Source organism: Bos indicus x Bos taurus, chromosome X (genome assembly GCF_003369695.1).
Source record: "Bos indicus x Bos taurus breed Angus x Brahman F1 hybrid chromosome X, Bos_hybrid_MaternalHap_v2.0, whole genome shotgun sequence".
Classification (NCBI taxonomy): Eukaryota; Metazoa; Chordata; class Mammalia; order Artiodactyla; family Bovidae; genus Bos; species Bos indicus x Bos taurus.
Window position 1 is genome coordinate 43830511 of NC_040105.1, and position 16427 is coordinate 43846937.

At 39.6% G+C, this 16427-nt stretch overlaps 1 protein-coding gene across 1 annotated transcript in view; it reads left to right on the top strand.

Annotated features, from left to right (window-relative positions):
• Positions 1 to 16427, top strand: part of LOC113888031 — a 54802-nt gene that overhangs the window by 6530 nt on the left and 31845 nt on the right. Inside the window, exon 3 of the mRNA XM_027535382.1 lies at positions 2753 to 2916. Within this exon, the coding sequence (XP_027391183.1) occupies positions 2753 to 2916 (164 nt within the window). The remainder of the gene's footprint in view (positions 1 to 2752; positions 2917 to 16427) is intronic.

Consider the following 16427-nt stretch of genomic DNA (forward strand, 5'->3'; position numbering starts at 1 on the left):
TCAGATCTAGTCCCTTGAATCTATTTCTCACTTCCACTGTATAATTGTAAGGCACTTGATTTAGGTCATCCCTGAATGGTCTAGTGGTTTTCCCTACTTTCTTCAATTTAAGTCTGAATTTGGCAATAAGGAGTTCATGATCTGAGCCACAGTCAGCTCCTGGTCTTGTTTTTGCTGACTATATAGAGCTTCTCCATCTTTGGCTGCAAAGGATATAATCAATCTGATTTTGATATTGACCATCTGGTGATGTCCATGTGTAGAGTCTTCTCTTGTGTTGTTGGAAGAGGGTGTTTTCTATGACCAGTGTGTTCTCTTGGCAAAACTCTGTTAGCCTTTGCCCTGCTTTATTCTGTACTCCAAGGTCAAATTTACCTGTTTCTCCAGGTATATCTTGACTTCCTACTTTTGCATTCCAGTCCCCTAAGGTGAAAAGGACATCTTTTTTGGGTGTTAGTTCTAGAAGATCTTGTAGGTCTTCATAGAACCATTCAATTTCAGCTTTTTCAGTGTTACTGGTTGGGGCATAGAATTGTATTACTGTGGTACTGAATGGTTTACCTTGGAAATGAACAGAGATCTTTCTGTCATTTTTGAAATTGCACCCAAGTACTGCATTTTGGACTCTTGTTGACTATGAGGGTTAGTCCATTTCTTCTAAGGGATTCTTGCCCACAGTGGTATATATAATGGTCATCTGAACTAAATTCGCCCATTCCAGTCCATTTTAGTTCATTGATTCCTAAAACGTCAATGTTCACTCTTGCCATCTCCTGTTTGACCACTTCTAATTTACCTTGATTCATGGTCCAAACATTCCAGATTCTTATGCAATATTGCTCTTTACAGCATCAGACTTTACTTCCATCACCAGTCACATCTACAACTGGGCATTGTTTTTGCTTTGGCTCTGTCTCTTCATTCTTTCTGGAGTTATTTCTCCACTCTTCTCCAGTAGCATATCAGGCACCTATATTGGAGTATAGTTGATTTATAATGCTGTGCTTATGTCAAGTGTACAGCAAAGTGATTTAGTTATACATATATCCATTCTTTCTTTTCTCAAATAGGCTTTCACACAATACTGAGTAGAGTTCCCTGTGCTATACAGTAGGTCCTTGTTGGCTATTTATCCTATATATAATTGAGTGTATACATTCATCCCAAGCTCCTGAGTTATCCGTCCCCTCTAAAACCTGCTTTCCTGAAACTTAACTGAGCAACCAGGTTTCTGGGCTATTGCTTCTTCTCCATTTTCCCCTTGAGCAAATGCTGACTGCTGTCAGTGGCTCACTGATTCTTTGGGGGTCCTCTGCCATTACATATCTCCCCTAAGGACAAGTGGCAGGCTGCACATGTCTGCCAGAAGCCAAGGTTGACAAAAATGAAGTGCTCCCATTTTCCAAGAACTATTCACATCACTAAATGGAGAGAAACATTATCTTTACATTTTATGATTTTTCTCTACAGAAAGGCATTGCTCTTACCAAGAGAGAATCTACTAGCTTAGGCATCTAAATGTTTTCCTTAAGAGACTACCTTCAGGGACTTCCCTGGTGGCTCAGTGGTTAAGATTCTGGGCTTCCAATGCAGGGGGCGAGGGTTCGATCCCTGGTCCAGGAACTAAGATCACACATGCCACGCTGTGCAGCCAAAAAAAAAAAAAAACAAACAAAGAGAATACGTTCAGATCTAAGAGTTGAGAGTCAAGATTCTGGATGTTGGGATAAATTTATTTGACTTTTTAGCAATACCAATGTTTTAAAATTCAAATTTAGAGATGCTGACTCCTGATGTTTTGGTTATATATATGCATTCAAAGTAAAGATCCTTGCGAGAGCACCACATGTGATATTCACCACATCACTGCATTGGAAGCCTATGCGACATTCTAAAATGTGTCTTAACACCTTGCCAAGGAAATAACATGAGCCTCATAGTGAATTCAGAAATCTGCTCTGCTCTCTTACGGGTGCATGCTTCTGTCAAAACAGATTGCTTTTTTCGAACATTCTAGAATTTGGTTGTTATCAGATCTCACTTAGCTCTTCAGCCTTGAGAACTTCCCTTAAAGAAGCAGCCGTATGCTGGGGAAAAACAATTCTTCCACTTAGTTTCTATGTTAACTGTACCACCTTTTTTCAGGAAAATTTGATAAAAATTGATTGTCCCTGTTTTCAGGTGTTCGAGACAACAAAAAATTCTCTCAGGGGGTGTGATGAATTCTAAAGAAATGTCCAGCTCCAAGAGTCTATGGGTTTTTTTTTTTTTTTTTTTAATTTATGTATTGTTAATCGAAGAATAATTATTTTACAGTATTGTGTTGGTTTCTACCAAACATCAACATGAATCAGCCATAGGGTTAACTCATGTCTCCTCCCACTTGAACATCCATCCCACCTCCCTCCCCAGAGTCTATGGTTTTTCAAATCTAAGTTCAAGTTGTTTTTAGAAATAGATTTCTCAACCGGTAACAAAAGTAAACTCTGAATTTTCCTTCTACAGCTGTCCTGTGCTCCCTGAATTAGTTAAGTCAAGGTCAGCTGTGAACTTGATACCAAAGCCACACTTAATATCTCAAGTCCAAGACAGTCACAGCAAAGCAGAAACTAGGAAGATTGCTGAAGCAGCGTGGCAGAAACTAGAACCAGCTAAAGTGGTAATAAGCCTCTTGACTAAGAAATAAGAAAAAAGGTATAAAAATCATGGGAGCAAGCTGTGTAATGAAATCCGAACACTTTATTTTCGCCAGTGAAGTAGAAACACAACACAATTTGAAGAAACATGAAATTCACTACCTGGGCCCACAGAAAGCTATTGCCCAAGTGTCAGCAAATGTTGCCATCTATTCTGCCTGCATTGCTGTGACCTGGGGTCCTTGCGACCTTCAGCAGAGAAGCCCTCTAGTTGTGAATGGTATGAGCCTGCAAGGGGGGATCATTGGCCCTTGGTCATATTGTTTCCTTTACACAAGCTTCTCTCTCTCTCTCTTTTTTTTTTTTTGAGAATTGAATGTCCACGTTTAAAACAAACAAACAAAAAAACGCATTTCAGCTGTTAGTTCCATCCAGAGTCCTTGCCTCTGAAGTAACAGTTGGATAATTCTGAAGCTTTTTTTTTGTTTTAATTTTAATTGGAGGCTAATTACTTTACAATATTGTGGTGGTTTTTGCCATACATTCACATGAATCAGCCATGAGTGTACATGTGTTCCCCATCCTGACCCTCCTCCCACCTCCCTCCCCATCCTATCCCTCTGGGTCATCCCAGTGCACCAGCCCTGAGTACCCTGTCTCATGCATCGAACCTGGACTGGCGGTCTATTTCACATATGATAATATACATGTTTCAGTGCTATTCTCTCAAATCATCCCACCCTCACCTTCTCCCACAGAGTCTAACAGTCTGTTCTTTACATCTGTGTCTCTTTTGCTGTCTCGCATACAGGGTCATCATTATCATCTTTTTAAATTCCATATACATGCGTTAATATACTGTATTGGTGTTTTTCTTTCTGACTTACTTGGCTCTGTATAATAGGCTCCAGTTTCATCCACTTCATTAGAACTGATTCAAATGCAATCTTTTTAATAGCTGAGTAATATTCCATTGTGTATATGTACCACAGCTTTCTTATCCGTTTGTCTGCTGATGGACATCTAGGTTGCTTCCCATGTCCTGGCTATTGTAAACAGTGCTGTGATGAACATTGGGGTACACGTGTATCTTTCAATTCTGGTTTCCTTCGTGCCCTTTACACAAGCTTCTTTGCATTCCTTGACTCTACCAAGCCCAGTGGTGCAAAGCATTGGCCTGGTGGGAAGGACAATGACATGAGAGTTAGGAGTCTTGCTCCAGCCCTCCACATGCTAAAACATGGGGGAGGGGGTAATCAGAAACCTGTCTCATTGGCATTCTGGGCCTTGTTTTCCTCTTTGATAAAATACAGGACTTGGTCTAGACTTGGCCTATAATTATTCCTTTCTTTCCCATGTAGACATCACTCTGAATTTAGAACTCAAGTTCAGGAAAACAAATGAGATTCTGAACTATTCCAAACAGCTCTCTGTTGGGTAAGAGAGAAGGACAGATACCCACATCCAGCCCCAAGCACATGCAATTCACCCGGTGATATGTTAAAGCCCATTCTGTCCCAATGGGCAGCCATGTGTCACCTACCTGTAGGGTGATCAATCATCCTATTGTCATTTAGCCCTGGATGGGGTTCCAAAGCCAACTAAGCCTTCTTTAATCTGAACATGCTAGCAATCTTAAAAATTAGGCACAAGACCCCTCATGTGCTTTCAGGACACATAGCAGCCAGTAAGATCCCTAGGAAGCAGGGAAGAAACTCATATAGTGTTCTAACCCTCCTGACCCAAGTAATTCATGATTCCCTAACATCACGTTGTTGTAAGCTGCAGGATATGTGGACTGGGTCACTTAATAATGGAAGCTATCATTTACCAAGAGCTTCCTCTGGGCACTTTATAGCAGCCCCTCAAGGCTGTACTGTTATCCTCAAAATACAGATGAGGAAACCAAGTGTGGCAGGGTCCAGTACCTTGCCTGTGGTCATATGACTGGTGAATGTCAAAGCTGGGACTCCAATCCAGTGAGACTCATACTGCAGTCCACATTTCACAAAATAACAAAAACAAACCAAAAACTTTCATTTTGATATACTGTCAGACTGCAAGTTGCAAGAGTAGTAGAGAATTTCATATACCCTGCTCTTGAATCTCCAAATGTTAGCCTTTTACCATAATTTGCTTTATCCTTCTCTTCCTGTGTGTATATGTATGTTTATATGTGTGTTAATATATAATGTACATATATATGATATGTATAGACATCATTTTGGACCCATTTGAGAGTAGACTGAACACATGAAGCTTTTTTACCCCTAAATACCTCAGTGTGTTTCTTAAAAACAAGGACATTCTCTTATATAAACACTGTACAATTGTCATTGTACTATCAGTTAACATTGAAACAATACTGTTTATCAGATTCTCAAATCTTATTTCGATTCTTCCAATTATGTCTGTTACAGAAAAAAAGTCTTGTGGTTCAGCATCAAATCTTTGATCACACATTGCATTCAATTGTCACATTAGCCACTTTTCACCTGGAACATTTCCACAGTCTTTTTTTGTCTTTCATGATCTTGACATGGTTGAACACTATAAACCAGTTATTCTATATAATGTGGATCAATTTGGTTTATCTGATGTTTCCACATGTTTAGACTCAGATTATCTATTTGGGGCGAGACTACTGGAAAAATGATGCCTTTCTCTGTGCATTTAATCAGGAGACACATGATGTCAGTTGGTTCCATTATTGGCGATGTTAGTTGGTTGAGATGATCACTTGGTTGAGATGATATCTTCCAGTCCAAATCTCCCTTTGTAATGACTCTTATGCAGACAAAGCCCACATTCTTAACCATTGTGCTATATAAATAACTGCTTTAGGCAACTGGCACTGTGGTAGCCATTGAGGATAAAAGTCTTGGAGGAATCGTCCTCACAGAAAGCTTACAAAGTTATTGGGAAGAATGGTGTATAATGTATTGCTTTAGCATCTGTCCACGAATTGTTCTGTGAGTCACCCAAACACATCAGAGTCAGAGGAATTCAGAAGTAGAAGTGACTTTGGAGGCTTTAGAGCTGCTCCAGTGAGGGAATTAAGAAGGATGAATTGGTTTGGCCTTTGGGCACTTCAGGGCCGTGCAGAGCCTTAACCAGGAGGTGGAAAGGATCAGAAAGAGTCTGGGCACTGATTTAAGAGGGCCAGAGCACAGTATCAATTTCTCACACAAGCAGATTCTGGCAGCAATTCTGGGAAGCTGCTGGCAGAGCCGATTGGCTGGACTGAGAGAAGTTGGAATTCAAGACCTCCTGGGAATCAGAGGATGTGGCCATATGCAGGGGTAGGATGGCCAACCCAGAAGAGCTCTGAAGACTAGCTAAATCACTCTCTTGGTCCTGGGCTCTCGTTTCACCAGGAGCCTTGACATACATGTTCTTGGAAAGTGTTCAGGGTATTTCCAGTGCCAAGACCAGGGATGTTTGGCAGGAGCAGAGGCTGTCTGTGGAGGAATAATGTAAGCTAAGGCAAGAGGGATAGATGGGCTTGATTGGGAAACAGGTAATCAGGTGCTCCACTCAAGAATTGTTTGCACAGTCTTAACATAGAGTTCTATCCTGTGTACATACAACAGAGTGATGGAGTAAGAGGTTAAAATTATATATCTCATTTCACTGGCTACTTCTAAACTCAAATTAGAGTCTTTTCAGAACATCATCTTCACCTGTTTCTCCAGTAAGAATAGGAACTGGCACTTCTCTAAAGTACCCTTTGCTTCTAATCTGCCTCAGAATTAAAGTGCACTAATTAAATGGAGACTTCATTATATTCTGTTCTAATCTGCAACACAATCATAATGCAGTGATTACCTTGAATTATTATTGCACATACTTCCACCAACTTATTATTATATGTCTCTGTACTTTAATTATGTTTCAATGAATATAATTCCATACCCTTCAATACTTAAATAATATTCACTTTAAATATAACTGTGTGCCGATAATTTACTGTAAGTGTGAATGCTTGCATTGCAAATAATGAAAATTAGTACCACTCCGGAGGCTGAAACAAACTCAGCTGTGCCTGAAAGAAAGCAGTTGGCATTTTAATAGAATTTTAAAACACTGAAATTTGTTACCAATTTATTTTTTCAAAAACACATTAAGAGGGTGATTTTTGGAGCCTTAACAACAACAACAAAATTTTTAAAAGGAAATAGCGATTCTCTAGAGGCTTTTGTTGCCTACAAACCACTTCACCAGAGAGTTTGATCCCAGTAGAAATCTACTTTTTAAAAAAGATTTTGCACTGAGATTTGGTATTTATTTCCTTGTTTGTTTTGTGTATATATATGTGGATATATGCGTATATATATATCCATATACATATATATATGTATATCTCCATACCTATAAGATACACAGACATATATATATATCCCCCAACATTAGCGCTGAAGGAAATTCCCTAGGGAATTTGATGTGTCAAAGGCGAAATCTCAGAATCAAAAGCCACATAACTGGCATGAGTTCTTCTTACCCAGCAAAAGGGGTGATATTAACCTTACATTGTTTCTGGGAAGCAATCTTAGAAAATTGTATGCAGTCATACATGATATCCACGGGGATCAGTTCCAGGACTCCGCAGTAGATATCTAAATCCATGGATGTTTAAATCCCTCATATAAAATGGTACAGTACAGTTGTCCCTCTGTATCCACAGGTTTCACATCTACAAATCTGGGATTGGTTGAATCTGTGGATGTGGACCTACAGATCCAGACGGCCAACTGCATTCTCTTATTTCTGCTGGAATATGTCTCAGGGGAGACTTTGTCTTTGGAGATTTGGGACATTCAGTTATATTTACTAGTATAGTTACAATAGCTATAAGTGCTTTTGCTGTTGTTGATGCTGTTCATTTGCTAAGTCATTTCCAACTCTTTGTGACCCCATTGACATTGGTTGGTATTTATTTCAAACATATGATCAATAATAACTTGAACTGAAAAGTAACCACTTATGATAAATTAATTCATGATCTCATGCCATAGGACTATGCTCCCAAAGAACCAGAGAAATGGTAATCCTGTCCTTCCTTTATAGTCTCTGATTTTAAAAAATAGTATATGAGCTAGAGACCTCAGGAATAGGTTTGTTAACAGTAGAGAAAACTAAAACAGAATGAGATTTTGATCATCTTTGATAAGGAGAGAACAGTGAGTAGGTTTTATATACCTTCAGGGTACATAAATCCTACAAATTCAATCTTGCTCCCCCATTGCAAACTATTCAAAACTCATTGTCCAGGCAGAATGTCTGCCATTATCACTGTTGGAAAGAATTCATGTTATTAAAATAACAGTTCTTCCTGAAAAAAAAAAAATTCTTCCTGAAAAATATATCTGCAAAATTGGCTATTCAACAAGTCTGCAGAATAAGTCAAACCATTAAATAAATTGGTTGTTAAAGTTTTATCTCAAAAGAAGGTAAATAAAAGGTGGGAAGAGAAGCCAAACTGGGTGGTTATGTAAGAAGTAAAGAGAGTTAAAATTTTTTTAACTTTTGTGCTGAATCAGTAATTGTGGATCTGTTCCTTCATGGGTGCATTTGGCATAATAATGACTAAATCAACTCAATCAAATATTCTAATATTTAAACATATGTTCTATTTTTTAAAAAGTATAATCCATTGTGATACAGTGAGTCAATCACCTAGAAACTATGTTCTGTGTATGGTTCTCTTTCCTTGAAAACTGATTAGTTACGGTTCCTTTTTTCATGGAAATTCTTCAGACTGATCTATTGGTTTATCAAGATAATTTAACCTATAGTATTATTTGATACCAGATACAATTCAATACCTTACTTTCACCTAAAGAAGAAAATACATAAAACCAGTAATCGTGAATTAATGTGAAAATCAAAGGCAAAGATTACCACTTCTAGCATGACAATATGAAGAGTTCCATAGACCCTTCCGCAGAGAAACTGGCAAAACTCATTTTTAATAACACTTGTCCAGAGCCTCTGGGGACAGTTCGAAGGGCATACAGCAAATGAAGAGACATTTATTCAGAAAAATCAACTAAAACTTGGAAAGGACAGATAGAGGCTGTGGTACTTGGACCAATACTCTGCTCTCTCCCTCCCCTTTTCCAGCTTAGTAAGATGGAAATTCCATCCCAGGCTGCTGTAGCTGAGTGTACAGGACATTCCCCAGCTCCTAGTCCAAGGGTTACTTAGCATCTGGGAAGGGGTTGGATGTGAGAATTTCTTACCCTGTCCCCAGCTACCTGCTGCTGAGGCTAAGTTCTAGACAAGTACAGCGAGTTCAGTCCCTGAGTTGGGAAGATCCCCTTGAGTAAAACAGTGGCCCACTCCAGTATTCTTGGCTTGGACAGAGCCTGGTGGGCTACAGTCCATGGGGACACAAAGAGTCAGACGCAACTTAGCGACTGAGCATGCAGGGACTTTCTTTTTTCATTAGCTCTCATTCATGAGATGGAAGTTCTATTATGGATGAAGCACTGTTGAGAAAACTGGAGCCCCAGTTCCCCTTGCCCCAGCTTATAAGGCAGAGGCTCCATGGGGGAGCCATAAGCTGAGAAGTCCTGAGGCTTCTGCCCTCTTACACCAAAGGCTCAGCTCCTAAAGTGGGGGTGTCATTCAAGGAGAAACACCCCATTGTTTCTACCCACAATTCCAGAGCCATGGCTCAGAAATTTTCCCTGGGGGGAGAGATAGGCTATTATACAGCGAGCTCTGAATCTCTCCCTAAAGGATTTGACTTCATTTGTGACAGAAATGTGGGAAGTTTAAGCCTAGGGCATTCTCAAATAGTGGAGGTTGTGGTGGAAGTTAATTGGAAGGAAATTGGTAGAGTCATTGAAGATCTAGGCTAAACTGCAGTCTGGCTGATTTCCTAGAGACAACAGGGGAGGAGACAACTGGGAGGAGCCCTTCTAGGATGAGAACAAATCTCAAGCACTTACTTCAAGAAGTATACTTTGAAAGGATGCAGATTAATGGGATCAGTCTGTGGAGAAAATTTATACCCCAAGACATTGTTGAAAACAATAAAGAGTCAGCTAGTGAGGATTCCCTGGTGGTCCAGTGGTTAGGACTCCATGCTTCCACTGCAGGGGGCATGGGTTGCATCCCTGGTCAAAGAGCTGCATGGCACTGGTAATTAATGGAGCTTAACAGTTGGGTATAGTGAGGGAAAGAAACTGTCAAAGAGAGTCCAGCCAAAACTACTGTCATCATAGGGTGACTTTGGGCATACCATTGGCTGCACTCCCTAAAGATCAACATCAGAGACTTCACATAACTGGGACACAGGGGAAGGTGGAACAGAATAAACTTCACTAAAATAATCCAGTCGGTCACTAAAAAAATAAACAAGCAAATACCAATAATAAGCAACAAGCTCCTGAGTTTGGGGCGGGAAGGTAGGAACCATATTTAAAGTGCTCAAAGAAAAAACTGCCAACAATAATACTATATTTAGTAAAGCTAATTTTTTAAATAAAGGTGAAATAAAGACATTCCCTGAGTGGCTCAGACAGTAAAGAATCAGCCTACAATGCAAGAGGCATGGGTTCAATCCCTGGGTCGGGAAGATCCCCTGGAGAAGGGAATGGCAACCCACTTCAGTGTTCCTGCCTGGAGAATTCCATGGACAGAGGGGCCTGGTGGGCTATAGTCCATGGGGCCACAAAGAGTTGGACATGACTGACTGACTAACACTTCAGTTCAGTTCAGTTCAGTTCAGTAGCTCAGTCGTGTGCAACTCTTTGCAACCCCATGAATTGCAGCATGCCAGGCCTCCCTGTCTATCACCAACTCCCGGAGTTCACTCAAACTCACATCCATCGAGCCGGTGATGCCATCCAGCCATCTCATCCTCTGTCATCCCCTTCTCCTCCTGCCCCCAATCCCTCCCAGCATCAGAGTTTTTTCCAATGAGTCAGCTCTTCACATGAGGTGGCCAAAGTACTGGAGTTTCAGCTTCCAAAGTACTGGAGTTTCATTCCTTCCAAGAAATCCCAGGGCTGATCTCCTTCAGAATGGACTGGTTGGATCTCCTTGCAGTCCAAGGGACTCTCAAGAGTCTTCTCCAACACCACAGTTCAAAAGCATCAATTCTTCGGCGCTCAGCTTTCTTCACAGTCAAACTCTCACATCCATACATGACTACCGGAAAAAACCATAGCCTTGACTAGACGGACCTTTGTTGACAAAGTAATGTCTCTGCTTTTGAATATGCTATCTAGGTTGGTCATAACTTTCCTTCCAAGGAGTAAGCGTCTTTTAATTTCATGGCTGCAGTCACCATCTGCAGTGATTTTGGAGGCCCCAAAAATAAAGTCTGACACTGTTTCCACTGTTTCCCCATCTATTTCCCATGAAACGATGGGACCAGATGCCATGATTTTCATTTTCTGAATGTTGAACTTTAAGCCAACTTTTTCACTGTCCTCTTTCACTTTCAAGAGGCTTTTTAGTTCCTCTTCACTTTCTGCCATAAGGGTGGTGTCATCTGCATATCTGAGGTTATTGATATTTCTTCCAGCAATCTTGATTCCAGCTTGTACTTCTTCCAGCCCAGCGTTTCTCCTGATGTACTCTACATATAAGTTAAATAAGCAGGGTCACAATATACTGCCTTGACGTACTCCTTTTCCTATTTGGAACCAGTCTGTTGGTCCATGTCCAGTTCTAACTGTTGCTTCCTGACCTGCATATAGGTTTCTCAAGAGGCAGTTAGGAATAAACAAAAACTGAGAAAATGTGTTGCGATCAGACCTGCCTTACAAGAAAAATCAAGAATGATCTCAAATCAGTAACCTTACAGTCCATCTCAAGATACTGTGAAAAAGAAGAGCAAACTAAACCTAAAGCATGCAGAAGGAAAGGAGCAATAAAAATTAGAGTGGAAATTAATGAAATTGAAAAAAAGAAAAACAAAGCCAAAATCAATGAAACCAAAAACTGGTTGTTTGAAAGATTAACAAATTTGACATATCTTTAGATAGACTGACCAAGAAAAAAATAGAGATGACTGAAATAGCTAGAATTGGAAATAAAAACGGAGAAATTAATACCAACTTTACAGAGATAAGAATTTTAAAGAAATAAAAATAATTATAGCCAATAAATTAGATAACTTAGATGAAACGGAAAAATTCCTAGACTGACACAAACTACCCATGTGGATCCAAGAAAAAAAAAATATTCTCAGTAGGCCTATAACTAGCAAGGAGATTGAATCAGTTATCAAAAACTTGTCAACAAAGAGACATCCAGAACCAAAAGGGTTCACTGATAATTTCTATCAAACATTTAAAGAACAATTAATACCAATCCTTCTCAAGATCTTTCAGGAAATGAAAGAGGAAGATACAATTCTTAACTCATTCTATGAGCCCAGAATTATCCCAACCCTGTAGTCAGATAAAGGTCTTCCCTTGTGGCTCAGATAGTAAAGGCTCTGCCTGCAATGAGAGAGACCTGGGTTCAATCCCTAGGTTGGGAAGATCCCCTGGAGGAGGGCATTGCAACCCACTCCAGTGTTCTTGCCTGGAGCATCGCCATGGCCAGAGGAGCCTGGCGGGCTACAGTCCATAGGGTCACAAAAAGTTGGACATGACTGAGCGACTAAGCACACAGCACATAGTCAGATTAAAGACACTGCATGAAAAGAAAAATCACAGACCAATATCTCTTATCAATACTGATGCAAAACTTCTCAACAAACCAAACCTAGCAACATGTAAAAAGAATTATACACCATGACTAAGCAGGATTTATCCCAATACAAGGTTTAATATCTAAAAACCCAATTAATGTAATAATACACCACATCAATAGAATAAAAAACAAAAGCCACATGATCATCTCCATAAACATAGAAAAGCTTTTGACAAAATCCAACACTCTTTCATGACCAGAAAAATAAAAAAAAAAAACAAATATAGCACACTAGGAATAGAAGGGAGCTTTCTCAACTTGATAAAGGGCATAATAAAAAACCAACAGCAAATATCACATTTAATGGCAAAAGACCAGCTGCTTTCTTCCTAGGATTATGAATAAGAGAAGAATATTTGCTATAGCCACTTGTATTCAACGTTGTACTGGAGGTTCTAGCAACGGAAGTTGTTGTACATTGTGTTGTTGTGGTCGGTGGAGTCCAACTCTTTGTGACTCCATGGACTATACCCCGCCAGTCTCCTCTGCCTGTGGGATTTCCCAGGCAGAATACTGGAGTGGGTTGAGCAAGGGCAGTTAGGCAACAAAAAGAAAGAAACGGCATCTAGATTGGAAAGGAAGAAGTAAAACAATGTGCATTCACAGATAACACCTTTGATACAAAAATTCCTGAATAATCCACTAAAAAAACTATTATAACTAATGAGTTCAGATAGATTGCAAAATACAAGATCAATTTACAAAAACCAAGTATATTACTACACTTGTAATGAACCATCAAAAGGTGAAATTAAGAAAACAGTTCAATTGATAATACCATCAGAAAGAATAAAATACTGAAGTCAGAAAGAGAAAGACAAATGCCATACGATATCACTTATATGTGGAATCCAAACTAGGACACAGATGAACTTGTCTATGAAACAGAAACAGACATAGAGAACTTGCCAAGAGGTGGGGTAGAGGAAGTAGTGGGGAGGGATGGATTGGGAGTTTGGGGTTAGCAGATGGAAAGTATCCAATGTTCCCGCCTCCAGCGTTTATTCCTCTCACTTGTACAGCCCTGTTAAAGAGACTGTGGCCATGTTAAAGAGACAAATCAGCCTCCTGTCTGAAGTTTCTATTAAGTGCAACCACTGTCATTCAATGAGAGATATAGTCTAGAAAAGTTATAAACCAAACGTCAGGAAAGCGTGGACATAGAGTGATTTATATGAGTTGGGGGGAAGGGAAGTGGGAAGAAAAAACTTCACAGAGGAAATATTTGAACCTTTAAAAATTTTTTCTTTGGTTCAGTGATTTGAGAAGCATTTTTCTAATAATAAAAGTAATGCATGTCTAATGTTGGAAATTTGGAAAATACAGAAAAAAACAGGAGAAAATGTAAGATGATTAAAATGTAGACAGCTGAAAAAGTCAGGAAGTAACTTCTACAAGACTTTTTGTCCTGAAGTCTTGAAATCAAATTTCCCTACATTGACTGCATACAGTCACTCAAGCACAGACCTAAAATTCACTAACATATCAAAGTGAGTCGAATTCAAGAAGAGGTAAAACTTTAAGCTTTGGCTCCTGAGGGAATCACTTCTGAGTTTATAACTTTTATCTCAGTTTTTCTCAAATCATAACACATAGACCCACCTGCATGAGAACTACCTGGGACAACTGTATGAAAATGCAGATTCCCGAGCTACCTGAAGACCTACTGAATGAGAAGATCCAAGATGAGGGCAGTAATCAGCACTTTAACACACTTTTTGGGTTATTCTTATCCACAGTAGAGTTTGGCAGCCATTTTTTAAAAAGCTTTTTGGGGATTTCCTTAGTGGTCCAGTGGTTAAGAATCCACCTGCCAATGCAGGGGACAGTGGTTCAATCCCTGATCTGGGAAGCTCCCACATGCCACATGCCAACTAAGGCCATGCACCACAACTACTGAGCTGGTGTGGTGCAACTCCTGAAGCCCAAACGTTCTAGAGCCTGTGCTCTGCAACAAGAGAAGCCACCGCAACGAGAAACCCAAGCACCGCAAGTAGAAAAAGCCCAGGTGCAGCAACAAAGATCCAGCACAGCCAAATATAAATAAATAAATAAATAAAATGTTAAAAGCTCCTGGGGATGATAGAAATGATGATTTGGTGATGTGAACATGGATACTTTAAAACACATTTGAAGAAATTGGAACACTTACTCTCAGCTGATGGGAATGTAAAATAGTGTAATCATTTGGAAAAATTCATATGGCAGTTCTTCAAAAGAGTAAACATAGAATCACCATATGATCCAAAAATTTCACTTCTGAAGATATGACCAAAAGAATTGAAAGCAGGGACTCAAAACCCATGTACATAGCAGCGTTATTCACAATACCCAACAGGTAAAAACAACCCAAGTATCCAAGTATCAACAGATGAATGGATAAACAAAATATACCACTTATCCATTCATCTGTTGATACTTGGATACTTGGGTTGTTTTTACCTGTTGGGTAATAATATATATATTATTATGTATATATGTATATGTACATATATACATAATAATATATATTATGTATATATAATAATAATGGAATATTATTCAGCCTTGAAAAGGAGTGAAGTTCTGACACATTACAATATGTGCAGACCTTAAAGACACTATGCTAAGTGAAATAAGTCAGTCATAAAAGGACAAATACTGTGTGCTTCTACCTATATGAGTTACCTAGAGTAGTCAACGGAGAAGGCAATGGCACCCCACTCCAGTACTCTTGCCTGGAAAATCCCATGGATGGAGGAGCCTGGTAGGCTGCAGTTCACGGGGTCGCTAAGAGTCGGACATGACTGAACGACTTCACTTTCACTTTTCCTTTCATGGAGAAGGAAATGGCAACCCACTCCAGTGTTCTTGCCTGGAGAATCCCAGGGAAGGGGGAGCCTGGTGGGCTGCCGTCTCTGGGGTCGCAAATAGTTGGACACGACTGAAGCAACTTAGCAGCAGCAGCAGCAGAGTAGTCAAATTCACTGAGACAGAGAATACAGTGGTGGTTGCCAAAGGCTGGGAGAAAAGGAATGGAAGTTGGTGTTTAGCGGGTATTGGAGAACATGGGTGGTGATGTTTGCATAGCAATGTAAATATACTTAGGGCCATACAACTGTACACTTAAAAATGAATAAAATGATACACTTGTGTTCCATATATTTTCCCCAATTCAACACACATCTGAGACCAGAGATTCCTTTGCTTTATCTGAAGTGGAAATCCAAAAGGCTTTCACCAGGAGGCAACCACGGAAATATAGGCCAAGTTCAAGACCAAATGCAGAAGGTTATAATCATCTCACAAAATGTCCAGCCTTATCAGAGGACAAAGGCTTCCAATTTGTTACTGGGTGTGATTTAAGCTGTGTTCCTTTGGGGCTTCTAGATCTGGTTAGTGAAAAGTCAGCATTGTCCCCGATTAGCCCAGCAAGATGAGAAATTACAGCCCTGAACTCAAAGCAGAAACAAAAGAATGCTCTTTTTCCCCGCAGGGTTTGAAAACCTTAGTTAAGGCTGAAACTACTTGCGTCTCCTACTAAAACCCTGATTTTAGAGAGCCCACCTTGTTAGTTTAAAAAGTAATATTGGTTACTGCCAATCCATATTTCCTCTCTTCTTTGCTGTTGGGAAACTGACCAATTTCACTACATAAAAGGGGCAAATTCAAGTGGTTTACAGGCTATTTAGAGTAATTTTTTGACAAGTGCAGGCTGCTTTAAAAAAAAAAAAAAAAAAAAACTTGGGAAGGCTGATGGCAGAATCAATAGAGAATTTCTAAACTCAATAAACTGTAATACAATCTCACTAAGATGACTTTTTAAAAATATCTGAGTTATGGATTTCTAAAATGAGACATTTTTTTCACAAGCAAGCAGTGAATAAATGACAAGATCGTGGGAGACATCCTTGAATGAAGCAATATGAAGCTATTCTATTTTTAGGACCTGACCTTATTTTCAAGTTCAAGTATCTCTGCAAATTTGTTGAGCCATATTCCCTTTCTATCTGCTGGCCCTGGACAGACCAACCCCCTGAGGCTCATATAAGACTCTGACATGGGAAGTGTTCCCACTACATTGTTAAGTAAAAC